The sequence below is a fragment of the Sphaeramia orbicularis genome, chromosome 19, assembly GCF_902148855.1.
Source record: "Sphaeramia orbicularis chromosome 19, fSphaOr1.1, whole genome shotgun sequence".
NCBI classification, from domain to species: domain Eukaryota; kingdom Metazoa; phylum Chordata; class Actinopteri; order Kurtiformes; family Apogonidae; genus Sphaeramia; species Sphaeramia orbicularis.
The window spans coordinates 39,946,577-39,973,673 of record NC_043975.1 but is presented as its reverse complement, the minus strand read 5'-3'; the positions used below and the strand labels follow the sequence as shown (position 1 = coordinate 39,973,673).

General features: G+C 42.7%; 1 protein-coding gene across 2 annotated transcripts in view; it reads right to left on the bottom strand.

Annotated features, from left to right (window-relative positions):
* The window catches only part of chadlb (chondroadherin-like b), an 80,089-nt gene that overhangs the window by 33,382 nt on the left and 19,610 nt on the right, over positions 1-27,097 (bottom strand). The window contains exon 2 of one of the 2 annotated variants that reach the window (XM_030122440.1): positions 24,603-24,764. In XM_030122440.1, the coding sequence (XP_029978300.1) occupies positions 24,603-24,764 (162 nt within the window). Of the gene's footprint in view, positions 1-24,602; positions 24,767-27,097 lie in introns of both variants that reach the window. The other variant, XM_030122441.1, reaches the window with a different exon arrangement.

The window sequence follows — 27,097 nt, the reverse complement described above, 5'->3', positions numbered from 1 at the left end:
CACGCAGATCGGACAAACTCCCAAGTCGGAGTTCGAAAAAGAAGGTTTTCCAGTTTTCGCGATTTTACGGGAAAAAAAGTCATGGCGGAAATGGGCGTGGCCAAGCTCACGTGATTCAGTGCTATTCAGGGAATCTGAGGATGTAAGGTTTTTGAATGTGCGACATACGGTGTGAGAGTTATAGACCAAAACGCGTTATCCTTGATTATAGCGCCCCCCTACTGGTGAATATATGCGCATTTTTGCGTCTGAGGTCCCTGCAGGGGTCTGGACCAACCCTCCAAATTGCACCACTGTACCATGTACGGTTTAGGCTGCAGTAACAGTTTTATCAACGGAAGAATAAAAATAATGATGATGAATAATAATAACTAGAACTGCGAGCAGTTATGAACGGGGGCCAAGCCTCCCCGCCCACTCGGACCCCAGGCCCCACAGAGCCCACGGAAGTCGTCCCCGAAGGACGCGGGTCTGGGGCTGAGCTGGTGGAGGCTGGGACCCGTTCATAAGGGTTTAAAGTTGGAGTTAGTATTCCACCATCTGAGCTGCTGTATTCACTGGAATGGGACAAATGCACCAGTAGAGTGGAAGGAGGAATGTGTGGGACTGGGATTAGTTGGAATAGATTACACTCACGTTGACCAATCATTACTAAACTTTACAGCTGGTCTCAGGAGTGACCCCACATCATACTCACCGAATTACAAAGATATCTGTAAAGGTGTTTCAGAGATAAAAATGTTACATATGTGCAGCGCCCAGTAGAGGCTAACATTTGTCAAATTCGGCTCATACCCTCACAGTGACATGTTAACCAAGTATCTAATATTTGGAGTTGATAGCATTTAATTTGTCTGAGATATGTAATAGTTAACATTTTTTTAGCTAGCTACAGAAATTTATTCATTAATAATTTTAACATTTTTTGACCGAAAAAAACCCTTTTGATAACTTAGTATCATGTCTATGAGAAGAGCATACATGCTAAGATTCAAGGAGATTGGACCAAATCCCAAGTAGGAGTTTGAAAAAGTAGGTTTTCCAGTTTTTGCAATTTTGCCGGTTAAAAAGTCGTCCCCCAAATGTGCCTGACCACGACCATGTGATTCAACCCTATTCAGGGAATCTGAGGATATGAGGTTTTTTCATATGTGACATACAGTGTGGGAGTTATAGACCAAAATGCATTGTCTTTGGTTCTATCGCCCCCTGCTGGTGGACATATATAATTGTTTGCGTCTCAGTTCCGTGCAGGGGTCTGGACCAACCCTCCAAATGTCAGCGCTCTACCATGTACGCTTTAGGCTGCAGGAACAGTTGGAGCCGGATTCCCTGCATTCACTGGAATGGGGCCAGTGCATTAGGAATGCAAAAGGAGGAATGTGTGGGACTGGGATTTGTTGTAATAAATTACACCCACATTGACCAATCATTACCAAACTTTACAGCTGGTCTCAGGAGTGACCCTCCATCATGCTCACCAAATTTTTTGTGAATCGGACCAACTTTTTTGTGACTTGGTGTTTCGCTTTTTATAGCGCCCCCTATTGTCCGATTTGTACCAAATTTGGTACAGACCATCTGGCTGACCTCTAAAAGAAGTATTTTAAGTTTGATGTTGATAGCATATACTTTGACAAAGATATGCAAGAATATGTGTTTGTTTCACTAGCAAAAAAATTTGTTCGTTCATAATTAGCACATTTTTTACAACAGCAAGCTGATTGTGATAACTTTAGATCAGAAGCCTCTGGAGATTGTCTGTGCAAAGTTTGAAGCCAACGGGGCTTAAACCCTAGTAGGAGTTCGAAAAAGTATGTTTTCGATATCTAGCAACTTAGAAAGAAAAATATGCAGTGAAAGTGGGTGGGGCCTATGTCAAAAGACTCATCTCTATCCAAGGAATACAAAGATGTAAAGTTTATGAATGTGTCATTCAAAATTTGGAAGTTATAGGCAAAAACGCATATTTGTCCGTTATAGCGCCACCTAGTGGCGCACATCCACAGTTTTTGCTCTGGTAGATCTGTGTCCTATTCTATAGGGTCCATAGAAATTTCACAGCCCTCAGCAGAACAGTTCAGCTGTAGGAAATGTTTGTTGTTTAACTTGTAATAAGCCACGCCCACATTGTTCAGCCACACCCACCTTCAAGATATTGCCTCAAGAAGGGCCCTCCATCATACCCACCAAATTTCGTTGAAATTGGTGCAGCCATTTAAGAGATATAAATTTTCCACATTTGCAGCGCCCCCTAGTTGCCAACATTCACCAAATTTGGCTCATACCCTCACAGTCACATGAGACCCAAGGATCTAAGATCTGGTGTTGATAGCATTTACTTTGACCGAGATATGTAACACTTAGCATTTTTTTAGCTAGCTACTGAAATTTGTTTGTTTATAATTTGCACATTTTTCCACTGAACAAAATTCTTGTGATAAGTTTAGATCAAGTCCATGAGAAGACTGTATGTGCCAAAATTCACGCAGATTGGACAAACTCCCAAGTCGGAGTTCGAAAAAGTAAGTTTTTCAATTTTTGCGATTTTGCGGGGGAAAAAGTCATGGCGGAAATGGGCGTGGCCTAGCTCACTTGATTCGTTACTATTCAGGGAATCTGACGATATAAGGTTTTTGAATGTGCGACATACGGTGTGGGAGTTATAGACCAAAACGCATTATCCTTGATTATAGCGCCCCCTGCTGGTGAATATATGCGCATTTTTGCGTCTGAGGTCCCTGCAGGGGTCTGGACCAACCCTCCAAATTGCACCACTGTACCATGTACGGTTTAGGCTGCAGTAACAGTTTTATCAACGGAAGAATAAAAATAATGATGAACTAGAACTGCGAGCAGTTATGAACGGGGGCCAAGCCTCCCCGCCCACTCGGACCCCAGGCCCCACAGAGCCCACGGAAGTCGTCCCCGAAGGATGTGGGTCTGGGGCCGAGCTGGTGGAGGCTGGGCCCCGTTCATAAGGGTTTACAGTTGGAGTTAGTATTCCACCGTCTGAGCCGCTGTATTCACTGGAATGGGACAAATGCACCAGTAGAGTGGAAGGAGGAATGTGTGGGACTGGGATTAGTTGGAATAGATTACACTCACGTTGACCAATCATTACTAAACTTTACAGCTGGTCTCAGGAGTGACCCCACATCATACTCACCAAATTACAAAGATATCTGTAAAGGTGTTTCAGAGATAAAAATGTTACATATTTGCAGCGCCCAGTAGAGGCTAACATTTATCAAATTCGGCTCATACCCTCACAGTGACATGTTAACCAAGTATCTAATATTTGGAGTTGATAGCATTTAAATTTTCTGAGATATGTAATAGTTAACATTTTTTTAGCTAGCTACAGAAATTTATTCATTAATAATTTTAACATTTTTTGACCGAAAAAAACCCTTTTGATAACTTAGTATCATGTCTATGAGAAGAGTGTACATGCCAAGATTCACACAGATCAGGTAAAATCCCAAGTAGGAGTTTCAAAAAGTAGGTTTTCCAGTTTTCGCAATTTTGCCGGAAAAAAAGTCGTCCCCCAAATCTGCCTGAACACACCCATGTGATTCAACCCTATTCAGGAAATCTGAGGATATGAGGTTTTTTAATATGTGACATACAGTGTGGGAGTTATAGACCAAAATGCATATGCCTTGGTTCTATGGCCCCCTGCTGGTGGACATATATAATTGTTTGCGTCTCAGTTCCGTGCAGGGGTCTGGACCAACCCTCCAAATGTCAGCGCTCTACCATGTACGCTTTAGGCTGCAGGAACAGTTGGAGCCGGATTCCTTGCATTCACTGGAATGGGACCAATGCATGAGGAATGCAAAAGGAGGAATGTGTGGGACTGGGATTTGTTGTAATAAATTACACCCACGTTGACCAATCATTACCAAACTTTACAGCTGGTCTCAGGAGTGACCCCACATCATACTCACCAAATTTTGTATGAATCGGACCAACTTTTTTGTGACTTGATATTTCTCTGTTTATAGCGCCCCCTATTTTCCGATTTGTACCAAATTTGGCACAGAGCCTCTGGTTGATCTTTAAAACAAGTAACTAAAGTTTGATGTGGATAGCATTTTTTTTAAGAAAGATATGTAACAATATGTGTTTTTTAGCTAGCAAAAAAATTTGTTCGTTTATAACTAGCACATTTTTTACAGCAGCAAGCTGATTGTGATAACTTTAGATCAGAAGCCTCTGAAGATTGTCTGTGCAAAGTTTGAAGACAATGGGGCTTAAACCCTAGTAGGAGTTCGAAAAAGTATGTTTTCAATATCTAGCAACTTAGAAAGAAAAATATGCAGTGGAAGTGGGCGTGGCCTATGTCAAAAGACTCATCTCTATCCAAGGAATACAAAGATGTAAAGTTTATGAATGTGTCATTCAAAATGTGGAAGTTAGAGGCAAAAACGCATATTTGTCTGTTATAGCGCCACCTAGTGGAGTACATCCGCAGTTTTTGCTCTGGTAGATCTGTGTCCTATTCTATAGGGTCCATAGAAATTTCACAGCCCTCAGCAGAACAGTTCAGCTGTAGGAAATGTTTGTTGTTTAACTTGAAATAAGCCACGCCCACATTTTTCAGCCACACCCACCTTCAAGATATGGCCTCAGGAAAGGCCCTCCATCATACCCACCAAATTTTGTAGAAATCGGTGCAGCCGTTTAAGAGATATAAATTTTCCATATTTGTAGCGCCCCCTAGTGGCCAAAATCCACCAAATTCGGCTCATACCCTCAGAGTCACATGAGAACCAAGGATCTAAGACCTGGTGTTGATAGCATTTATTTTGACCGAGATATGTAAGTGTAAGCATTTTTTTAGCCAGCTACACAAATTTGTTATTTAATTATATGCGCATTCTTCGACCAAAGAAAATTCTTGTAATAACTTTGGATCAGGCGCATGAGACGAGTGTATGTGCCAAAATTCACGCAGATCGGAAAAACTCCCAAGTCGGAGTTCGAAAAAGAAGGTTTTCCAGTTTTTGCGATTTTACGGGGAAAAAAGTCATGGCGGAAATGGGCGTGGCCTTGCTCACGTGATTCAGTCCTCTTCAGGGAATCTGAGGATGTAAGGTTTTTGAAAGTGCGACATACGGTGTGAGAGTTATAGACCAAAACGCGTTATCCTTGATTATAGCGCCCCCTACTGGTGAATATATGCGCATTTTTGTGTTTGACGTCCCTGCAGGGGTCTGGACCAACCCTCCAAATTGCACCACTGTACCATGTACGGTTTAGGCTGCAGTAACAGTTTTATCAACGGAAGAATAAAAAGAATAATAATAATATTGAAGAAATAAAAATCCGTACAAAAACAATAGGGTTCCACAGCACCGCTGGAACTGTGGAACGCGTATGCTGGCATACGCGTCCCCCAGTCCCCGCGGGCTTGGCCCCCTAATAATAACTAGAACTGCGAGCAGTTATGAACGGGGGCCAAGCCTCCCCGCCCACTCGGACCCCAGGCCCCACAGAGCCCCAGGAAGTCGGCCCTGAAGGACGTGGGTCTGGGGCTGAGCTGGTGGAGGCTGGGCCCTGTTCGTAAGGGTTTACAGTTGGAGTTAGTATTCCACCGTCTGAGCCGCTGTATTCACTGGAATGGGACAAATGCACCAGTAGAGTGGAAGGAGGAATGTGTGCAACTGGGATTAGTTGGAATAGATTACACTCACGTTGACCAATTATTACTAAACTTTACAGCTGGTCTCAGGAGTGACCCCACATCATACTCACCAAATTTCACAGAAATCTGTAAAGGTGTTTCAAAGATAAAAATTTCACATATTTGCAGCGCCCAATAGAGGCTAACATTCATCAAATTCGGCTCATACCCTCACAGTGACATGTAAACCAAGTACCTACTATTTGGTGTTGATAGCATTTAATTTTTCCGAGATATGTAATAGTTAACATTTTTTAAGCTAGCTACACAAAAATTTATTCATCAATAATTTTCACATTTTTTGACCAAACAAGATCCTTTTGATAACTTAGTATCATTTCTATGAGAAGAGCGTACATGCCAAGATTCACGCAGATCGGAAAAAATCCCAAGTAGAAGTTTTAAAAAGTAGGTTTTCCAGTTTTCGCAATTTTGCCGGAAAAAGTCATCCCCCAAATCTGCCTGACCATGCCTACATGATTCAACCCTTTTCAGGGAATCTGAGGATATGAGGTTTTTTAATGTGCGATACACGGTGCGGGAGTTATAGACAAAAATGCATATGCCTTGGTTCTATGGCCCCCTGCTGGTGGACATATATAATTGTTTGCGTCTCAGTTCCATGCAGGGGTCTGGACCAACCCTCCAAATGTCAGCGCTCTACCATGTACGCTTTAGGCTGCAGGAACAGCTGGAGCCGGATTCCCTGCATTCACTGGAATGGGACCAGTGCATTAGGAATGCAAAAGGAGGAATGTGTGGGACTGGGATTTGTTGTAATAAATTACACCCACATTGACCAATCATTACCAAACTTTACAGCTGGTCTCAGGAGTGACCCTCCATCATGCTCACCAAATTTTTTGTGAATCGGACCAACTTTTTTGTGACTTGGTGTTTCTCTTTTTATAGCGCCCCCTATTGTCCGATTTGCACCAAATTTGGTACAGACCATCTGGCTGACCTCTAAAAGAAGTATATTAAGTTTGATGTTGATAGCATATACTTTGACAAAGATATGCAAGAATATGTGTTTTTTTCACTAGCAAAAAAATTTGTTCGTTCATAATTAGCACATTTTTTACAGCAGCAAGCTGATTGTGATAACTTTAGATCAGAAGCCTCTGGAGATTGTCTGTGCAAAGTTTGAAGCCAACGGGGCTTAAACCCTAGTAGGAGTTCGAAAAAGCATGTTTTCGATATCTAGCAACTTAGAAAGAAAAATATGCAGTGGAAGTGGGTGGGGCCTATGTCAAAAGACTCATCTCTATCGAAGGAATACAAAGATGTAAAGTTTATGAATGTGTCATTCAAAATTTGGAAGTTATAGGCAAAAACGCATATTTGTCCGTTATAGCGCCACCTAGTGGCGCACATCCACAGTTTTTGCTCTGGTAGATCTGTGTCCTATTCTATAGGGTCCATAGAAATTTCACAGCCCTCAGCAGAACAGTTCAGCTGTAGGAAATGTTTGTTGTTTAACTTGTAATAAGCCACGCCCACATTGTTCAGCCACACCCACCTTCAAGATATTGCCTCAAGAAGGGCCCTCCATCATACCCACCAAATTTCGTAGAAATTGGTGCAGCCATTTAAGAGATATAAATTTTCCACATTTGCAGCGCCCCCTAGTTGCCAACATTCATCAAATTTGGCTCATACCCTCACAGTCACATGAGAACCAAGGATCTAAGATCTGGTGTTGATAGCATTTATTTTGACCGAGATATGTAACACTTAGCATTTTTTTAGCTAGCTACTGAAATTTGTTTGTTTATAATTTGCACATTTTTCGACTGAACAAAATTCTTGTGATAAGTTTAGATCAGGTCCATGAGAAGACTGTATGTGCCAAAATTCACGCAGATTGGACAAACTCCCAAGTCGGAGTTCGAAAAAGTAAGTTTTTCAATTTTTGCGATTTTGCGGGGGAAAAAGTCATGGCGGAAATGGGCGTGGCCTAGCTCACTTGATTCAATACTATTCAGGGAATCTGACGATATAAGGTTTTTGAATGTGCGACATACGGTGTGGGAGTTATAGACCAAAACGCATTATCCTTGATTATAGCGCCCCCTGCTGGTGACTATATGCGCATTTTTGCGTCTGAGGTCCCTGCAGGGGTCTGGACCAACCCTCCAAATTGCACCGCTGTACCATGTACGGTTTTGGCTGCAGTAACAGTTTTATCAACGGAAGAATAAAAATAATGATGAATAATAATAATAATAATAATAATAAAAAATCCGTACAAAAACAATAGGGTTCCACAGCACCGCTGGAACTGTGGAACGCGTATGCTGGCATACGCGTCCCCCAGTCCCCGCGGGCTTGGACCCCTGATAATAATAACTAGAACTGCGAGCAGTTATGAACGGGGGCCAAGCCTCCCCGCCCACTCGGACCCCAGGCCCCACAGAGCCCACGGAAGTCGTCCCCGAAGGACGTGGGTCTGGGGCTGAGCTGGTGGAGGCTGGGCCCCGTTCATAAGGGTTTACAGTTGGAGTTAGTATTCCACCGTCTGAGCCGCTGTATTCACTGGAATGGGACAAATGCACCAGTAGAGTGGAAGGAGGAATGTGTGGGACTGGGATTAGTTGGAATAGATTACACTCACGTTGACCAATCATTACTAAACTTTATAGCTGGTCTCAGGAGTGACCCCACATCATACTCACCAAATTACATAGAAATCTGTAAAGGTGTTTCAGAGAAAAAAATGTTACATATTTGCAGCGCCCGGTAGAGGCTAACATTCATCAAATTCAGCTCATACCCTCACAGTGACATGTCAACCAAGTATCTACTGGTCTCAGGAGTCACCCCACATCATACTTACATAATTCATTAGAAAACCGGTTTAGCCGTTTAAGAAATATAAATTTCTCATGTTTGCAGCACTCACTAGAGACCAACATTCACAAAATTCTGCTCATACCCTCAAAGACAGATGAGAACCAAATATCTAAGATCTGGTGTTGATAGCATTTATTTTGACCGAGATATGTAATAGTTAACATTTTTTTAGCTAGCTAAAGAAATGTATTCATTTAAAATTGTCGCATGTTTCGACTGAACAAAATTCTTTTGATAACTTAGTATCATGTCTATGAGAAGAGTGTACATGCCAAGATTCACACAGATCAGATAAAATCTCAAGTAGGAGTTTCAAAAATAGGTTTTCCAGTTTTCGCAGTTTTGCCAGAAAAAAAGTCATCCCACAAATCTGCCTGACCATGCCTACATGATTCAACTCTATTCAGGAAATCTGAGGATATGAGGTTTTTTCATATGTGACATACAGTGTGGGAGTTATAGACCAAAATACATTGTCTTTGGTTCTATGGCCCCCTGCTGGTGGACATATATAAATGTTTGCGTCTCAGTTCCGTGCAGGGGTCTGGACCAACCCTCCAAATGTCAGCGCTCTACCATGTACGCTTTAGGCTGCAGGAACAGTTGGAGCCGGATTCCCTGCATTCACTGGAATGGGACCAATGCATTAGGAATGCAAAAGGAGGAATGTGTGGGACTGGGATTTGTTGTAACAAATTACACCCACGTTGACCAATCATTACCAAACTTTACAGCTGGTCTCAGGAGTGACCCCACATCATACTCACCAAATTTTGTGTGAATCGGACCAACTTTTTTGTGACTTGATATTTCTCTTTTTATAGCGCCCCCTATTTTCCGATTTGTACCAAATTTGGCACAGAGCCTCTGGATGATCTCTTAAACAAGTAACTAAAGTTTGATGTTGATAGCATTTATTTTGAGAAAGATATGCAACAATATGTGTTTTTTAGCTAGCAAAAAAATTTGTTCGTTTATAACTAGCACATTTTTTACAGCAGCAAGCTGATTGTGATAACTTTAGATCAGAAGCCTCTGGAGATTGTATGTGCAAAGTTTGAAGCCAATGGGGCTTAAACCCTAGTAGGAGTTCGAAAAAGTATGTTTTTGATATGTAGCAACTTAGAAAGAAAAATTTGCAGTGGAAGTGGGCGTGGCCTATGTCAAAAGACTCATCTTTATCCAAGGAATACAAAGATGTAAAGTTTATAAACGTGTCATTCAAAATGTGGAAGGTAGAGGCAAAAACGCCTATTTGTCTGTTATAACACCACCTAGTGGAGTACATCCACAGTTTTTGCTCTGGTAGATCTGTGTCCTATTCTATAGGGTCCATAGAAATTTCACAGCCCTCAGCAGAACAGTTCAGCTGTAGGAAATGTTTGTTGTTTAAGTTGAAATAAGCCACGCCCACATTGTTCAGCCACACCCACCTTCAATATATAGCCTCAGGATGGGCCCTCCATCATACCCAACAAATTTTGTAGAAATCAGTGCAGCCGTTTCAGAGATATAAATTTTCCATATTTGCAGCGCCCCCTAGTGGCCAAAATCCACCAAATTCGGCTCATACCCTCAGAGTCAAATGAGAACCAAGGATCTAAGATCTGGTGTTGATAGCATTTATTTTGACCGAGATATGTAAGAGTAAGTATTTTTTTAGCTAGCTACAGAAATTTGTTATTTAATTATTTGCGCATTCTTCGACCAAAGAAAATTCTTGTAATAACTTTGGATCAGGCGCATGAGACGAGTGTATGTGCCAAAATTCACGCAGATCGGACAAACTCCCAAGTCGGAGTTCGAAAAAGAAGGTTTTCCAGTTTTCGCGATTTTACGGGAAAAAAAAAGTCATGGCGGAAATGGGCGTGGCCAAGCTCACGTGATTCAGTGCTATTCAGGGAATCTGAGGATGTAAGGTTTTTGAATGTGCGACATACGGTGTGAGAGTTATAGACCAAAACGCGTTATCCTTGATTATAGCGCCCCCCTACTGGTGAATATATGCGCATTTTTGCGTCTGAGGTCCCTGCAGGGGTCTGGACAAACCCTCCAAATTGCACCACTGTACCATGTACGGTTTAGGCTGCAGTAACAGTTTTATCAACGGAAGAATAAAAATAATGATGATGAATAATAATAATAATAAATAATAATAAAAATCCGTACAAAAACAATAGGGTTCCACAGCACCGCTGGAACTGTGGAACGCGTATGCTGGCATACGCGTCCCCCAGTCCCCGCGGGCTTGGCCCCCTGATAATAATAACTAGAACTGCGAGCAGTTATGAACGGGGGCCAAGCCTCCCCGCCCACTCGGACCCCAGGCCCCACAGAGCCCACGGAAGTCGTCCCCGAAGGACGTGGGTCTGGGGCTGAGCTGGTGGAGGCTGGGCCCCGTTCATAAGGGTTTACAGTTGGAGTTAGTATTCCACCGTCTGAGCCGCTGTATTCACTGGAATGGGACAAATGCACCAGTAGAGTGGAAGGAGGAATGTGTGGGACTGGGATTAGTTGGAATAGATTACACTCACGTTGACCAATCATTACTAAACTTTACAGCTGGTCTCAGGAGTGACCCCACATCATACTCACCAAATTACAAAGATATCTGTAAAGGTGTTTCAGAGATAAAAAATGTTACATATTTGCAGCGCCCAGTAGAGGCTAACATTTGTCAAATTCGGCTCATACCCTCACAGTGACATGTTAACCAAGTATCTAATATTTGGAGTTGATAGCATTTAATTTGTCTGAGATATGTAATAGTTAACATTTTCTTAGCTAGCTACTGAAATTTATTCATTAATAATTTTAACATTTTTTGACCGAAAAAAACCCTTTTGATAACTTAGTATCATGTCTATGAGAAGAGTGTACATGCCAAGATTCACACAGATCAGGTAAAATCCCAAGTAGGAGTTTCAAAAAGTAGGTTTTCCAGTTTTCGCAATTTTGCCGGAAAAAAAGTCGTCCCACAAATCTGCCTGAACACACCCATGTGATTCAACCCTATTCAGGAAATCTGAGGATATGAGGTTTTTTAATATGTGACATACAGTGTGGGAGTTCTAGACCAAAATGCATTGTCTTTGGTTCTATCGCCCCCTGTTGGTGGACATATATAATTGTTTGCGTCTCAGTTCCGTGCAGGGGTCTGGACCAACCCTCCAAATTTCAGCGCTCTACCATGTACGCTTTAGGCTGCAGGAACAGTTGGAGCCGGATTCCCTGCATTCACTGGAATGGGACCAATGCATTAGGAATGCAAAAGGAGGAATGTGTGGGACTGGGATTTGTTGTAATAAATTACACCCACGTTGACCAATCATTACCAAACTTTACAGCTGGTCTCAGGAGTGACCCCACATCATACTCACTAAATTTTGTATGAATCGGACCAACTTTTTTGTGACTTGATATTTCTCTGTTTATAGCGCCCCCTATTTTCTGATTTGTACCAAATTTGGCACAGAGCCTCTGGTTGATCTCTAAAACAAGTAACTAAAGTTTGATGTGGATAGCATTTATTTTGAGAAAGATATGCAACAATATGTGTTTTTTCACTAGCAAAAAAATTTGTTCGTTTATAACAAGCACATTTTTTACAGCAGCAAGCTCATTGTGATAACTTTAGATCAGAAGCCACTGAAGATTGTCTGTGCAAAGGTTGAAGCCAATGGGGCTTAAACCCTAGTAGGAGTTCGAAAAAGTATGTTTTCGATATCTAGTGACTTAGAAAAATATGCAGTGTAAGTGGGCGTGGCCTATGTCAAACGACTCAACTCTATCCAAGTAATACATAGATGTAAAGTTTATGAATGTGTCATTCAAAATGTGGAAGTTATAGGCAAAAACGTGTTTTTGTCCGTTATAGCGCCACCTAGTGGAGTACATCCACAGTTTTTGCCCTGGTAGATCTGTGTCCTATTCTATAGGGTCCATAGAAATTTCACAGCCCTCAGCAGAACAGTTCAGCTGTAGGAAATGTTTGTTGTTTAAGTGTAAATAAGCCACGCCCACATTGTTCAGACACACCCACCTTCAAGATATGGCCTCAGGACGGGACCTCCATCATACCCACCAAATTTTGTAGAAATCGAACAAGCCGTTTAGGAGATATAAATTTTTTATATTTGCAGCGCCCCCTAGTTGCCAACATTCACCAAATTCAGCTTATACCCTCAGAATCAAATGAGAACCAAGGATCTAAGATCTGGTGTTGATAGCTTTTACTTGGACCGAGATATGAAAGAGTTAGTATTTTTTTAGCTAGCTACAGAAATTTGTTCGTTAATTATTTGCGTATTTTTCAACCAAACAAAATTATTGTAATAACTTTGAATCAGGTCCATGAGAAGAGTGTATGTGCCAAAATTCACGCAGATCGGACAAAGTCCCAAGTCGGAGTTCGAAAAAGTAGGTTTTCAAGTTTTCGCGATTTTAAGGGGAAAAAAGTCATGGCGGAAATGGGCGTGGCCTAGCTCACGTGATTTAGTACTATTCAGGGAATCCGAGGATATAAGGTTTTTGAATGTGCAACATACGGTGTGGGAGTTATAGACCAAAACGCATTTTCTTTGATTATAGCGCCCCCTACTGGTGAATATATGCACATTTTTGCGTCTGAGGTCCCTGCAGGGGTCTGGACCAACCCTCCAAATTGCACCGCCGTACCATGTACGGTTTAGGCTGCAGTAACAGTTTTATCGGCGGAAAAATAAAAAGAATAATAATAATAATAATAACTAGAACTGCGAGCAGTTATGAACGGGGGCCAAGCCTCCCCGCCCACTCGGACCCCAGGCCCCACAGAGCCCACGGAAGTCGTCCCCGAAGGACGCGGGTCTGGGGCTGAGCTGGTGGAGGCTGGGCCCCGTTCATAAGGGTTTACAGTTGGAGTTAGTATTCCACCGTCTGAGCCGCTGTATTCACTGGAATGGGACAAATGCACCAGTAGAGTGGAAGGAGGAATGTGTGGGACTGGGATTAGTTGGAATAGATTACACTCACATTGACCAATCATTACTAAACTTTACAGCTGGTCTCAGGAGTGACCCCACATCATACTCACCAAATTTCATTGAAATCTGTAAAGGTGTTTAGAAGATAAAAATTTCACATATTTGCAGCGCCCAATAGAGTCTAACATTCATCAAATTCGGCTCATACCCTCACAGTGACATGTTAACCAAGTACCTACTATTTGGTGTTGATAGCATTTAATTTTTCCGAGATATGTAATAGTTAACATTTTTTTAGCTAGCTAAAGAAAATTATTCATTAATAATTTTCACATTTTTTGACCAAACAAAATCCTTTTGATAACTTAGTATCATGTCTATGAGAAGAGCGTACATGCCAAGATTCATGCAGATCGGAAAACAATCCCAAGTAGGAGTGTGAAAAAGTAGGTTTTCCAGTTTTTGCAATTTTGCTGGAAAAAAAGTCGTCCCCCAAATCTTCCTGACCACGCCCATGTGATTCAACCCTATTCAGGGAAACTGAGGATATGAGGTTTTTTAATGTGCGACATACAGTGTGGGAGTTCTAGACCAAAATGCATATACCTTGGTTCTATGGCCCACTGCTGGTGGACATATATAATTGTTTGCGTCTCAGTTCCATGCAGGGGTCTGGACCAACCCTCCAAATGTCAGCGCTCTACCATGTACGCTTTAGGCTGCAGGAACAGTTGGAGCCGGATTCCCTGCATTCACTGGAATGGGACCAATGCATTAGGAATGCAAAAGGAGGAATGTGTGGGACTGGGATTTGTTGTAATAAATTACACCCACAATGACCAATCATTACCAAACTTTACAGCTGGTCTCAGGAGTGAACCCCCATCATACCCACCAAATTTCGTGTGAATCGGACCAACTTTTTTGTAACTTGATATTTCTTTTTTTATAGCGCCCCCTACTTTCCGATTTGCACCAAATTTGGTACAGACCATCTGGCTGACCTCTAAAAGAAGTATATTAAGTTTGATGTTGATAGCATATACTTTGACAAAGATATGCAAGAATATGTGTTTTTTTCACTAGCAAAAAAATTTGTTCGTTCATAATTAGCACATTTTTTACAGCAGCAAGCTGATTGTGATAACTTTAGATCAGAAGCCTCTGGAGATTGTCTGTGCAAAGTTTGAAGCCAACGGGGCTTAAACCCTAGTAGGAGTTCGAAAAAGTATGTTTTCGATATCTAGCAACTTAGAAAGAAAAATATGCAGTGGAAGTGGGTGGGGCCTATGTCAAAAGACTCATCTCTATCCAAGGAATACAAAGATGTAAAGTTTATGAATGTGTCATTCAAAATTTGGAAGTTATAGGCAAAAACGCATATTTGTCCGTTATAGCGCCACCTAGTGGCGCACATCCACAGTTTTTGCTCTGGTAGATCTGTGTCCTATTCTATAGGGTCCATAGAAATTTCACAGCCCTCAGCAGAACAGTTCAGCTGTAGGAAATGTTTGTTGTTTAACTTGTAATAAGCCACGCCCACATTGTTCAGCCACACCCACCTTCAAGATATTGCCTCAAGAAGGGCCCTCCATCATACCCACCAAATTTCGTTGAAATTGGTGCAGCCATTTAAGAGATATAAATTTTCCACATTTGCAGCGCCCCCTAGTTGCCAACATTCACCAAATTTGGCTCATACCCTCACAGTCACATGAGAACCAAGGATCTAAGATCTGGTGTTGATAGCATTTACTTTGACCGAGATATGTAACACTTAGCATTTTTTTAGCTAGCTACTGAAATTTGTTTGTTTATAATTTGCACATTTTTCCACTGAACAAAATTCTTGTGATAAGTTTAGATCAGGTCCATGAGAAGACTGTATGTGCCAAAATTCACGCAGATTGGACAAACTCCCAAGTCGGAGTTCGAAAAAGTAAGTTTTTCAATTTTTGCGATTTTGCGGGGGAAAAAGTCATGGCGGAAATGGGCGTGGCCTTGCTCACTTGATTCATTACTATTCAGGGAATCTGACGATATAAGGTTTTTGAATGTGCGACATACGGTGTGGGAGTTATAGACCAAAACGCATTATCCTTGATTATAGCGCCCCCTGCTGGTGAATATATGCGCATTTTTTCGTCTGAGGTCCCTGCAGGGGTCTGGACCAACCCTCCAAATTGCACCGCTGTACCATGTACGGTTTTGGCTGCAGTAACAGTTTTATCAACGGAAGAATAAAAATAATGATGAATAATAATAATAACTAGAACTGCGAGCAGTTATGAACGGGGGCCAAGCCTCCCCGCCCACTCGGACCCCAGGCCCCACAGAGCCCACGGAAGTCGTCCCCGAAGGACGTGGGTCTGGGGCTGAGCTGGTGGAGGCTGGGCCCCGTTCATAAGGGTTTACAGTTGGAGTTAGTATTCCACCGTCTGAGCCGCTGTATTCACTGGAATGGGACAAATGCACCAGTAGAGTGGAAGGAGGAATGTGTGGGACTGGGATTAGTTGGAATAGATTACACTCACGTTGACCAATCATTACTAAACTTTACAGCTGGTCTCAGGAGTGACCCCACATCATACTCACCAAATTACATAGAAATCTGTAAAGGTGTTTCAGAGAAAAAAAAATCACATATTTGCAGCGCCCATTAGAGGCTAACATTCATCAAATTCAGCTCATACCCTCACAGTGACATGTCAACCAAGTATCTACTGGTCTCAGGAGTCACCCCACATCATACTTACATAATTCATTAGAAAACCGGTTTAGCCGTTTAAGAAATATAAATTTCTCATGTTTGCAGCACTCACTAGAGACCAACATTCACAAAATTCTGCTCATACCCTCAAAGACAGATGAGAACCAAATATCTAAGATCTGGTGTTGATAGCATTTATTTTGACCGAGATATGTAATAGTTAACATTTTTTTAGCTAGCTAAAGAAATGTATTCATTTATAATTGTCGCATATTTCGACTGAACGAAATTCTTTTGATAACTGAGTATCATGTCTATGAGAAGAGTGTACATGCCAAGATTCACACAGATCAGATAAAATCCCAAGTAGGAGTTTCAAAAATAGGTTTTCCAGTTTTCGCAATTTTGCCGGAAAAAAAGTCATCCCACAAATCTGCCTGACCATGCCTACATGATTCAACCCTATTCAGGAAATCTGAGGATATGAGGTTTTTTCATATGTGACATACAGTGTGGGAGTTATAGACCAAAATACATTGTCTTTGGTTCTATGGCCCCCTGCTGGTGGACATATATAAATGTTTGCGTCTCAGTTCCGTGCAGGGGTCTGGACCAACCCTCCAAATGTCAGCGCTCTACCATGTACGCTTTAGGCTGCAGGAACAGTTGGAGCCGGATTCCCTGCATTCACTGGAATGGGACCAATGCATTAGGAATGCAAAAGGAGGAATGTGTGGGACTGGGATTTGTTGTAATAAATTACACCCACGTTGACCAATCATTACCAAACTTTACAGCTGGTCTCAGGAGTGACCCCACATCATACTCACCAAATTTCACAGAAATCTGTAAAGGTGTTTCAAAGATAAAAATTTCACATATTTGCAGCGCCCAATAGAGGCTAACATTCCTCAAATTCGGCTCATACCCTCACAGTGACATGTAAACCAAGTACCTACTATTTGGTGTTGATAGCATTTAATTTTTCCGAGATATGTAATAGTTAACATTTTTTAAGCTAGCTACACAAAAATTTATTCATCAATAATTTTCACATTTTTTGACCAAACAAAATCCTTTTGATAACTTAGTATCATTTCTATGAGAAGAGCGTACATGCCAAGATTCACGCAGATCGGAAAAAATCCCAAGTAGAAGTTTTAAAAAGTAGGTTTTCCAGTTTTCGCAATTTTGCCGGAAAAAGTCATCCCCCAAATCTGCCTGACCATGCCTACATGATTCAACCCTTTTCAGGGAATCTGAGGATATGAGGTTTTTTAATGTGCGATACACGGTGCGGGAGTTATAGACAAAAATGCATATGCCTTGGTTCTATGGCCCCCTGCTGGTGGACATATATAATTGTTTGCGTCTCAGTTCCGTGCAGGGGTCTGGACCAACCCTCCAAATGTCAGCGCTCTACCATGTACGCTTTAGGCTGCAGGAACAGCTGGAGCCGGATTCCCTGCATTCACTGGAATGGGACCAATGCATTAGGAATGCAAAAGGAGGAATGTGTGGGACTGGGATTTGTTGTAATAAATTACACCCACATTGACCAATCATTACCAAACTTTACAGCTGGTCTCAGGAGTGACCCTCCATCATGCTCACCAAATTTTTTGTGAATCGGACCAACTTTTTTGTGACTTGGTGTTTCTCTTTTTATAGCGCCCCCTATTTTCCGATTTGTACCAAATTTGGCACAGAGCCTCTGGTTGATGTCTAAAACAAGTATATTAAGTTTGATGTTGATAGCATTTACTTTGACAAAGATATGCAACAATATATATTTTTTAGCTAGCAAAAAAATGTGTTCATTTATTACTAGCGCAAATTTTACAGCAGCAAACTGATTGTAATAACTTTAGATCAGAAGCCTCTGGAGATTGTATGTGCAAAGTTTGAAGCCAATGGGGCTTAAACCCTAGTAGGAGTTCGAAAAAGTATGTTTTCAATATGTAGCGACTTAGACAGAAAAATATGCAATGGAAGTGGGCGTGGCCTATGTCAGAAGAGTCATCTCTATCCAAGGAATACAAAGATGTAAAGTTTATGAATGTTTCATTCAAAACTTGGAAGTTAGAGGAAAAAACGCGTATTTGTCCATTATAGCGCCACCTAGTGGAGCACATCCACAGTTTTTGCTCTGGTAGATCTGTGTCCTATTCTATAGGGTCCATAGAAATTTCACACCCCTCAGCAGAACTTTTAACTTGTAATAAGCCACGCCCACATTGTTCAGCCACGCCCACCTTCAAGATATGGCCTCAGGAAGGGCCCTCCATCATACCCACCAAATTTCGTAGAAATCAGTGCAGCCATTTAAGAGATATAAATTTTCCATATTTGCAGCGCCCCCTAGTGGCCAACATTCATCAAATTCAGCTCATACCCTCACAATCAGATGAGAAGAAAGGAACTAAGATTTGGTGTTGATATCTTTTACTTTGACTGAGATATGTACCATTTAGCATTTTTTAGCTAGCTACAGAAATTTGTTTATTTATAATTTACGCATTTTTCGACCGAACAAAATTCTTATAATAACTTTGGATCAGGCCCATGAGAAGAGTGTATGTGCCAAAATTCATGCAGGTCAGACAAAATCCCAAGTCGGAGTTCAAAAAAGTAGGTTTTCCAGTTTTCGCCATTTTGCAGGGAAAAAAGTCAAGGCGGAAATGGGCGTGGCCTAGCTCACATGATTCAGTATGATTCAGGGAATCCGAGGATATAAGGTTTTTGAATGTGCGACATATGGTGTGGGAGTTATAGAGTAATGGTTAGAGTATGTACGTATGTACGCTCTTCCTCCAAACATGATACAAAGTTATCAAAAGAATTTTGTTCGGTCAAAAAATGTGAAAATTATTAATGAATAAATCTCTGTAGCTAGCTAAAAAAAATGTTAACTATTACATATCTCGGACGAAATAAATGCTATCAACACCAAATAGTAGATACTTGGTTGACATGTGACCTTGAGGGTATGAGCCAAATTTGACGAATGTTGGCCTCTAGGGGGCGCTGCAAACATGTGAAATGTATATCTCTTAAAAGGCTAAACTGATTTCTATGAAATTTTGTGGGTATGATGTGGGGTCACTTCTGAGACCAGCTGTAAAATTTAGTAATGATTGGTCAACGTGGGCGTAATTTACTGTAACAAATCCCAGTCCCCACACATTCCTCCTTTGACTCAACTGGTGCATTTGTCCCATTCCAGTGAATACGGCGGCTCAGACGGTGGAATACTAACTACAATTGTAAACCCTTATGAACGGGGCCCAGCCTCCACCAGCTCAGCCCCAGACCTTCGTCCTTCGGGGCCGACTTCCGTGGGCTCCGTGGGGCCTGGGGTCCTGGTGGGCGAGGAGGCTTGGCCCCCGTTCGTAACTGCTTCCAGTTCTGGTTGTATTTTATATTGTATTATTTCATATCTTCATTTAAAGTTAAAATATCTTTGATATTTTTAGATACAGTCAATGAATAATGTGAACATGGATCATAACGTGAAAATCTAAGTGAATGTGTTGTGAATGAGGATGCTTGTGGACTGGGATTTTTTTTTTTTTTTTTACAAATTTTATTTTAAAAAAAGTTTTTCCAACATTTTGAGCTTGATGGTTAAAAATGAAGTAAAGAATAAGTTAATAGGAATTAATTATCAATAAAGCAACTGTGAGTCAGTTGTAGAATGGCTGTATAGCTGAGTTTTTCCTGGTGGATCTGGACTTCATTCTCATGCCTGGCCCTAGAATGCCTCAGCACTGAGGAGGTGCTTTTGTTTAAATAGGAAAGTTCTGTCCAAAAATGCGACATTTAACTTACAGAAAATAATATGAATAGTAAATTAAGAGTCACCTTGAAATTAATTTGAATTCAGACAGATCAAGCGGAAACTCTGAGAGGAACAGGATGAAACAAGGAAATTCAAACAAATACCTTATTTTCTGATATGAGATCAAAATGGTCCCACACGGCGGAAACCTTTCTTTTGGCTTGAGGCTGCTCCAGAATTCTTGATGAATTTGACGATGAACCACAAAGATCAGAGATTCTTTTGACAGATGCATCACATTGACAGATACACTTCCTTATAAACACAGTTTGGCGCATCAGTGTCAGTTCCAAAACAGGTCCTGTATCGGTCACGTGACTTTCTTGAAGTGATACACGCACCGACACGGGGTTTTGCTCTATGAGCTTAACGCATGCACCGACGCATCACTAGACCTTTTAATGAGGTTTTTTGATACCTCGTCTGAGAAGATCTTTTTGTTATTTTTTTGATACCACGTTTGTGAAGATCTTTTTTTTTTTTATACCTCCTTTGAGAAGATCTTTGTGTTAATTTTTGATTCCACGGTTGTGACGATATTTTTGTTGCTGTTATATTTTGAGTTAATAAATATTCAAACTAAGTCCATTTTGTCTCTGTCTCGTGCATTTGGTTCCAAGCCTTGTGTATTCGTAACACTTATCTTATCTTATCTTAGCAGGTTGCATTTGGAGCTACAGTATTATTACATTTTTCCATCCATCCATTCTCTTCCGCTTATCCGGGGCCGGGTCGCGGGGGTAACAGTCTAAGCAGGGATGCCCAGACTTCTCTCTCCCCAGACACCTCCTCCAGCTCTTCCAGGGGGATCCCGAGGCGTTCCCAGGCCAGCCGAGAGACATAGTCTCTCCAGCGTGTCCTGGGTCTTCCCCGAGGTCTCCTCCCGGTGGGACATGCCCGGGACACCTCCCCAGGGAGGCGTCCAGGAGGCATCCAAAACAGATGCCCGAGCCACCTCAGCTGGCCCCTCTCGACGCGGAGGAGCAGCGGCTCTACTCCGAGCTCCTCCCTGGTGACTGAGCTCCTCACCCTATCCCTAAGGGTGCGCCCAGCCACCCGACGGAGGAAACTCATTTCGACCGCTTGTATCCGGGATCTTGTCCTTTCGGTCATGACCCAAAGCTCATGACCATAGGTGAGGGTAGGAACGTAGATTGACCGGTAAATCGAGAGCTTCGCCTCTCGGCTCAGCTCCTTCTTTACCACAACCGACCGGTACAGCGACTGCATCACTGCAGACGCTGCACCAATCCGTCTGTCAATCTCACGCTCCATCCTTCCCTCACTCGTGAACAAGACCCCGAGGTACTTAAACTCCTCCACTTGGGGCAAAGACTCCCCACCGACCCGGAGAGGGCAAACCACCTTTTTCCGGTCGAGAACCACGGCCTCGGATTTGGAGGTGATGATCCTCATCCTGCTCACTTCACACTCGGCTGCAAACCGCCCCAGTGCACGCTGAAGGTCCAGGTTCGATGAGGCCAACAGGACAACATCATCTGCAAAAAGCAGAGATGAAATCCTGTGGTCCCCAAACCTGACCCCCTCCGGCCCTTGGCTGCGCCTAGAAATTCTGTCCATAAAAATTATGAATAGAACCGGTGACAAAGGGCAGCCCTGCCGGAGTCCAACATGCACCTGGAACAGGTCTGACTTACTGCCGGCAATGCGAACCAGGCTCCTGCTTCGGTCATACAAGGACCGGACTGCCCTTAGCAAAGGGCCCTGGACCCCATACTCCCGAAGCACCCCCCACAAGATACCACGAGGGACACGGTCGAACGCCTTCTCCAGATCCACAAAACACATGTGGACTGGTTGGGCGAACTCCCATGAACCCTCGAGCACCCGATGGAGAGTATAGAGCTGGTCCAGCGTTCCACGACCAGGACGAAAACCGCATTGTTCCTCCTGGATCCGAGGTTCGACTATCGGTCGGATCCTCCTCTCCAGTACCCTGGAATAGACTTTCCCCGGGAGGCTGAGGAGTGTGATCCCCCTATAGTTGGAGCACATCCTCCGGTCCCCTTTCTTAAAAAGGGGAACCACCACCCCGGTCTGCCAATCCAGAGGTACTGTCCCCGACCGCCACGCGATGTTACAGAGACGTGTCAACCAAGACAGTCCCTGCACATCCAGAGACTTAAAGTACTCAGGGCGAATCTCATCCACCCCCGGTGCTCTGCCACCGAGGAGCTTGCCAACCACCTCGGTGACTTCAGCTTGGGTGATGGACGAGTCCACCTCTGAGACCTCAGCCTCTGCTTCTTCTATGGAAGACGTGGCAGTGGGATTGAGGAGATCCTCGAAGTATTCCTTCCACCGCCCGACAACATCCCCAGTTGAGGTCAGCAGCTCCCCACTTCCACTGTAAACAGTGTTGGTGGCGCACTGCTTTCCCCTCCTGAGGCGCCGGATGGTTTGCCAGAATTTCCTCGAGGCCGACCGATAGTCCTCCTCCATGGCCTCCCCAAACTCCACCCAGACCCGAGTTTTTGCCTCCACAACCGCCTGGGCTGCAGCACGCTTGGCCTTCCGGTACCCATCAGCTGCCTCGGGAGTCCCACGGGCCAACAACGCCCGATAAGACTCCTTCTTCAGCTTGACAGCATCCCTTACTTCCGGGGTCCACCACCGGGTTCGGGGATTGCCGCCACGACAGGCACTGGAGACCTTGCGACCACAGCTCCGAGCAGCCGCTTCGACAATGGAGGTGGAGAACATGATCCACTCGGACTCAATGTCCCCAGCCTCCCCCGGGATCTGGGAGAAGCTCTCCCGGAGGTGGGAGTTGAAGACCACACTGACATCGGGTTCTGCCAGACGTTCCCAACAGACCCCCACAACACGTTTGGGCCTGCTGAGTCGGTCCGGTTTCCTCCTTCGCCAGCAGATCCAGCTCACCACCAGGTGGTGATCGGTTGACAGCTCTGCCCCTCTCTTCACCCGAGTGTCCAAAACACGTGGCCGGAGGTCTGATGATACGACAATGAAGTCGATCATCGACCTCCGGCCTAGGGTGTCCTGGTGCCAAGTGCACTTATGGACATCCCTGTGTTGGAACATGGTGTTTGTTATGGACAAACTGTGACTAGCACAGAAGTCCAGTAACAGAACACCACTCGGGTTCAGATCAGGGAGGCCGTTCCTCCCCATCACGCCCCTCCAGGTCTCACTGTCATTGCCCACGTGGGCATTGAAGTCGCCCAGGAGAACAATGGAGTCCCCAGTCGGAGCACTATCCAGCACCCCTCCCAGAGACTCCAAGAAGGCCAGGTACTCTGCACTGCCGTTCGGCCCGTAGGCCGAAACAACAGTGAGGCACCTGTCCCTGACCCGAAGGCGTAGGGACGCGACCCTCTCGTTCACCGGGGTGAACTCCAACACATGGCGGCTGAGCTGAGGGGCTATGAGTAAGCCCACACCAGCCCGCCGCCTCTCACCGTGGGCAACGCCAGAGAAGTGGAGAGTCCAGCCCCTTTTGAGGGGTTGGGTTCCAGAGCCCAAGCTATGTGTGGAGGTGAGCTCGACTATATCTAGACGGTATCTCTCAACCTCCCTCACAAGCTCTGGCTCCTTCCCCCCCAGCGAAGTGACATTCCATGTCCCAAGAGCTAGACTCCGTGTCCGGGGATCGGGTTGTCGGGCTCCCTGCCTTCGACTGTCACCCAATCCACACTGCACCTGGCCCCTATGATTCCCTCGATGGGTGGTGAGTCCGTTGGAGGGTGGGCCCACGTCGCTCTTTCGGGCTGGGCCCGGCCGGACCCCGTGGGCATAGGCCCGACCACCAGGCGCTCGCATACGAGCCCCAACCCCAGGCCTGGCTCCAGGGTGGGGCCCCAGCTCCGCCGTACCGGGCGACGTCACGTTCTTTAGGTGGTTCTTATTCATAGGGGCTTCTGAACTGCTCTTAGTCTGGCCCGTCACCCAGGACCTGTTTGCCTTGGGAGACCCTACCAGGGGCATAAAGCCCCCGACAACATAGCTCCTGGGATCATTCGGGCACACAAACTCCCCCACCACGATAAGGTGGCAGTTCAAGGGGGAGTATTACATTTTTATGTTTGTTAAATAGTTAAATGACTGTTTACTACACACTTTGGAATGTTTCATAACACTGAAGTTGAAAATAAAATTTTTGAATTTTGAATTTTTGTGATTTTTCTACTTAACATTATTAGGAATTTTAGAAGACAAACTAAGCTCAGTTAATTAAAATGAACTTACTGCATAAAGTTACTTTTCCTTAATATCCTTGCATTGCTTTTATGTGTTGGAATGAATTTATTATACTCAACCATATCACATTTATGTAATGTAGGCTAAATACATAAAAAAGAAGTAACCTTTTTAACTTGAAGTTACTTAATGTACTCTTTTACAATATACTTTAAGTAAATTGCACAAAAAGTTGTTAACATTTACTTTAAGTTTTGTGGAACCACTTGACAAAACATTAAGTAAATACAATTAATATTTTTGAGTACACTATTGTTGGATATGCTCGTAAAATTACAAATGCAAAAATATAAAAACCTCATCGACTGTAGGAGGAACTTCAGTCAGGTTTTTGTTGACACAGGCCACCGTGAGCTGGATCTGGTCACAGACACACTGCTGTGGACATTTCGCTGTGTCGGCTGCAGGGGTGAAGGGAAGCAGGAAGCTGAGCAGCAAGATCCAAGCCTTAAGGTACATCTAAGAGACAAAACAGTAAAGATGTGGTAGTCATTCATGAAGACACTTTAATTATATGGTTCTGAGGGACTGGAGCATTTACATTTTATGCGACTTTATACTTCTACAATACTGCATCTCAAAGATAAATAAACTTTTTATATTTCTACTACAACATTTGGTGCTGCATAGTTTCTTTTCACATTGCAATTCTCCATTCTCTTCTTGTCCAGTAAAACCAGTTTGTTTTCCAAATGGTGGATGAGGTGTTGCTGTGTGGGTTCAGAAAATTCTCCTTGAGTTCAATAAACTCCAAAAACCTCTTGGATTCAGGGCAGTGTCACTATAAATAATGATGTTATAGAACATGATGCTGTAAAACTACCTAACATTATATACAGTATTAAACATGTCCAGCAGTAAAATAATTCAAAAACATCACGTATATTAGTAAAAGACAGGCAGCAATAATTTTACTATAATGATGATTCAGTACATTTCATTGATTATATATACTTAAAGTAAACATTGATATGCAGAATTTTCACTTGCTTTTATTCATGCATTTACTTAAGTAAAGCATCTGAATATGTCTTCCAATGCTACGTTAATGCAAGCAGAACAAGCCACAAATTACACATTTACGTATCGTTAATTTCTCATTGAGGATTGTTAAAAGGGCATATCATCCACTTCCAATGAAACATAAAAAATGTGTGAATATGAATATCATAACATATATGAAATGTTAACCACTGCAGAAAAGATCTCTGACTCTCTTTAAATGCTACATTACCATAGGTGGAATGCTCAGTGGTCAAACTCTGCACAGTAATACACAAACAGTCACAGTGAATGAACAACTTTTTGTTTGTTGGCGTATGTGGAGTTCATTGACTCATTTGCTTGCAGTTAATTTCTTCATGTGTGGAGAATGAAACAAATCATTCAACACTCCCTACACATTGAGGTGGAAGATGTAGCTACAGTCTTTACTCCAACAGAAGTAAATTTGCATAAAAAAAGACTGAAAGAAGTAGAAGTACTTCTTTATTGCAATAACAGTGGAAAATTCCCAGGGCCTCAAAGTGTAAAATGAAGACTTTTGGGGGGCATTTCTACTAACTGTTAGTGCAAAGTGAATTGAACCTGACATCATGCAAATTTAATCTGATGAGTATTAATCTGCTGTAATGTCAATTTAGGAAAATATAAAATATAGTGAACATTCACTAAAATTTGCTAATCAGTTTCAATATTAGCAACGGAACATAATACATTTTTTAAACAGATTTTTACCCTATTAAAATAGAACCTAAATTTTGAGCTAGGGTTGAGAAAGCCACCGTATGCTGGCAATATTCTCTAAATCACAAAAGCAGAGGCTACAGGTATTTTAGGCTTATTATGCTTCTTACGTCTTTTTCTTGTGTCATCTCTTACATTGTTTTGATGTTGTTATAGATGTTCTATGGATACACCATGGGATCATCTTGTCTCTGTGTTATCTTTCCATTCATTTATAGTTGAAATCAATCTTGATGTTGTGAAGGCAAACAATTACACAAAATAAAAATAAGCAATAATTGGAAATACAATACTGAAGTTGTGCACCTTTTCTTGAAAAAAAAAAAGGCGTAGAAAGAACAGACACTTGGAAATACAACAAAAGTTGTTTAATTAGGCTTTTTTTTCTCTATAAATTTACCATTAGACTATTAAACTGCTCCTTCTGAGGGGCTTTTTGTATTGTTTTGGACTGTTTTGCATGTAACTGTGGGTCATGTTTACCTCTGTTTCACTCATTCACATTGAGGTAAAGTGAGAATATCCTCCTCGGAATCCTTCTCAAAATGTTGCATCTGACCCTGGTTCTATTTACGTCTGACTGGGGAGAAGTGTGTGTCATATCTTTTTTTTAATGTCCTCACTCAAACCCAGCAAAACAAAAACACCTCTGACTTACTGTACTTTTAAGGATTAGCGTCATTTTGGTCAGATTGGGCGCTAGTCGTCACTGGTATGCCTTAAAACCACATTCCCATGTCGGATCAGCAGCCTTGATCCACAGGAATGGACATGAAAAGCTTCACATCTCCCCACTCTGAAATTTGGAGTCTCAAAATGTTAACACGGTGAAATCATGCCTTGACTAAAGCTTTTTTGTCAAAACTGCTCAGCCAAATCCTGTCACAGATGATAGGATGTGGTGTGACTCATAGTTGCATAAATCAATGCCTGCAAAAAAAAATTTAAATCCACAGAGCTATGTGTTGTACAGTCAGCTTTAATCAGAATGACAACAAACTGCCAGGAGTGAATTTCCTCATGGAGATCAATAAAGTTCATCATAG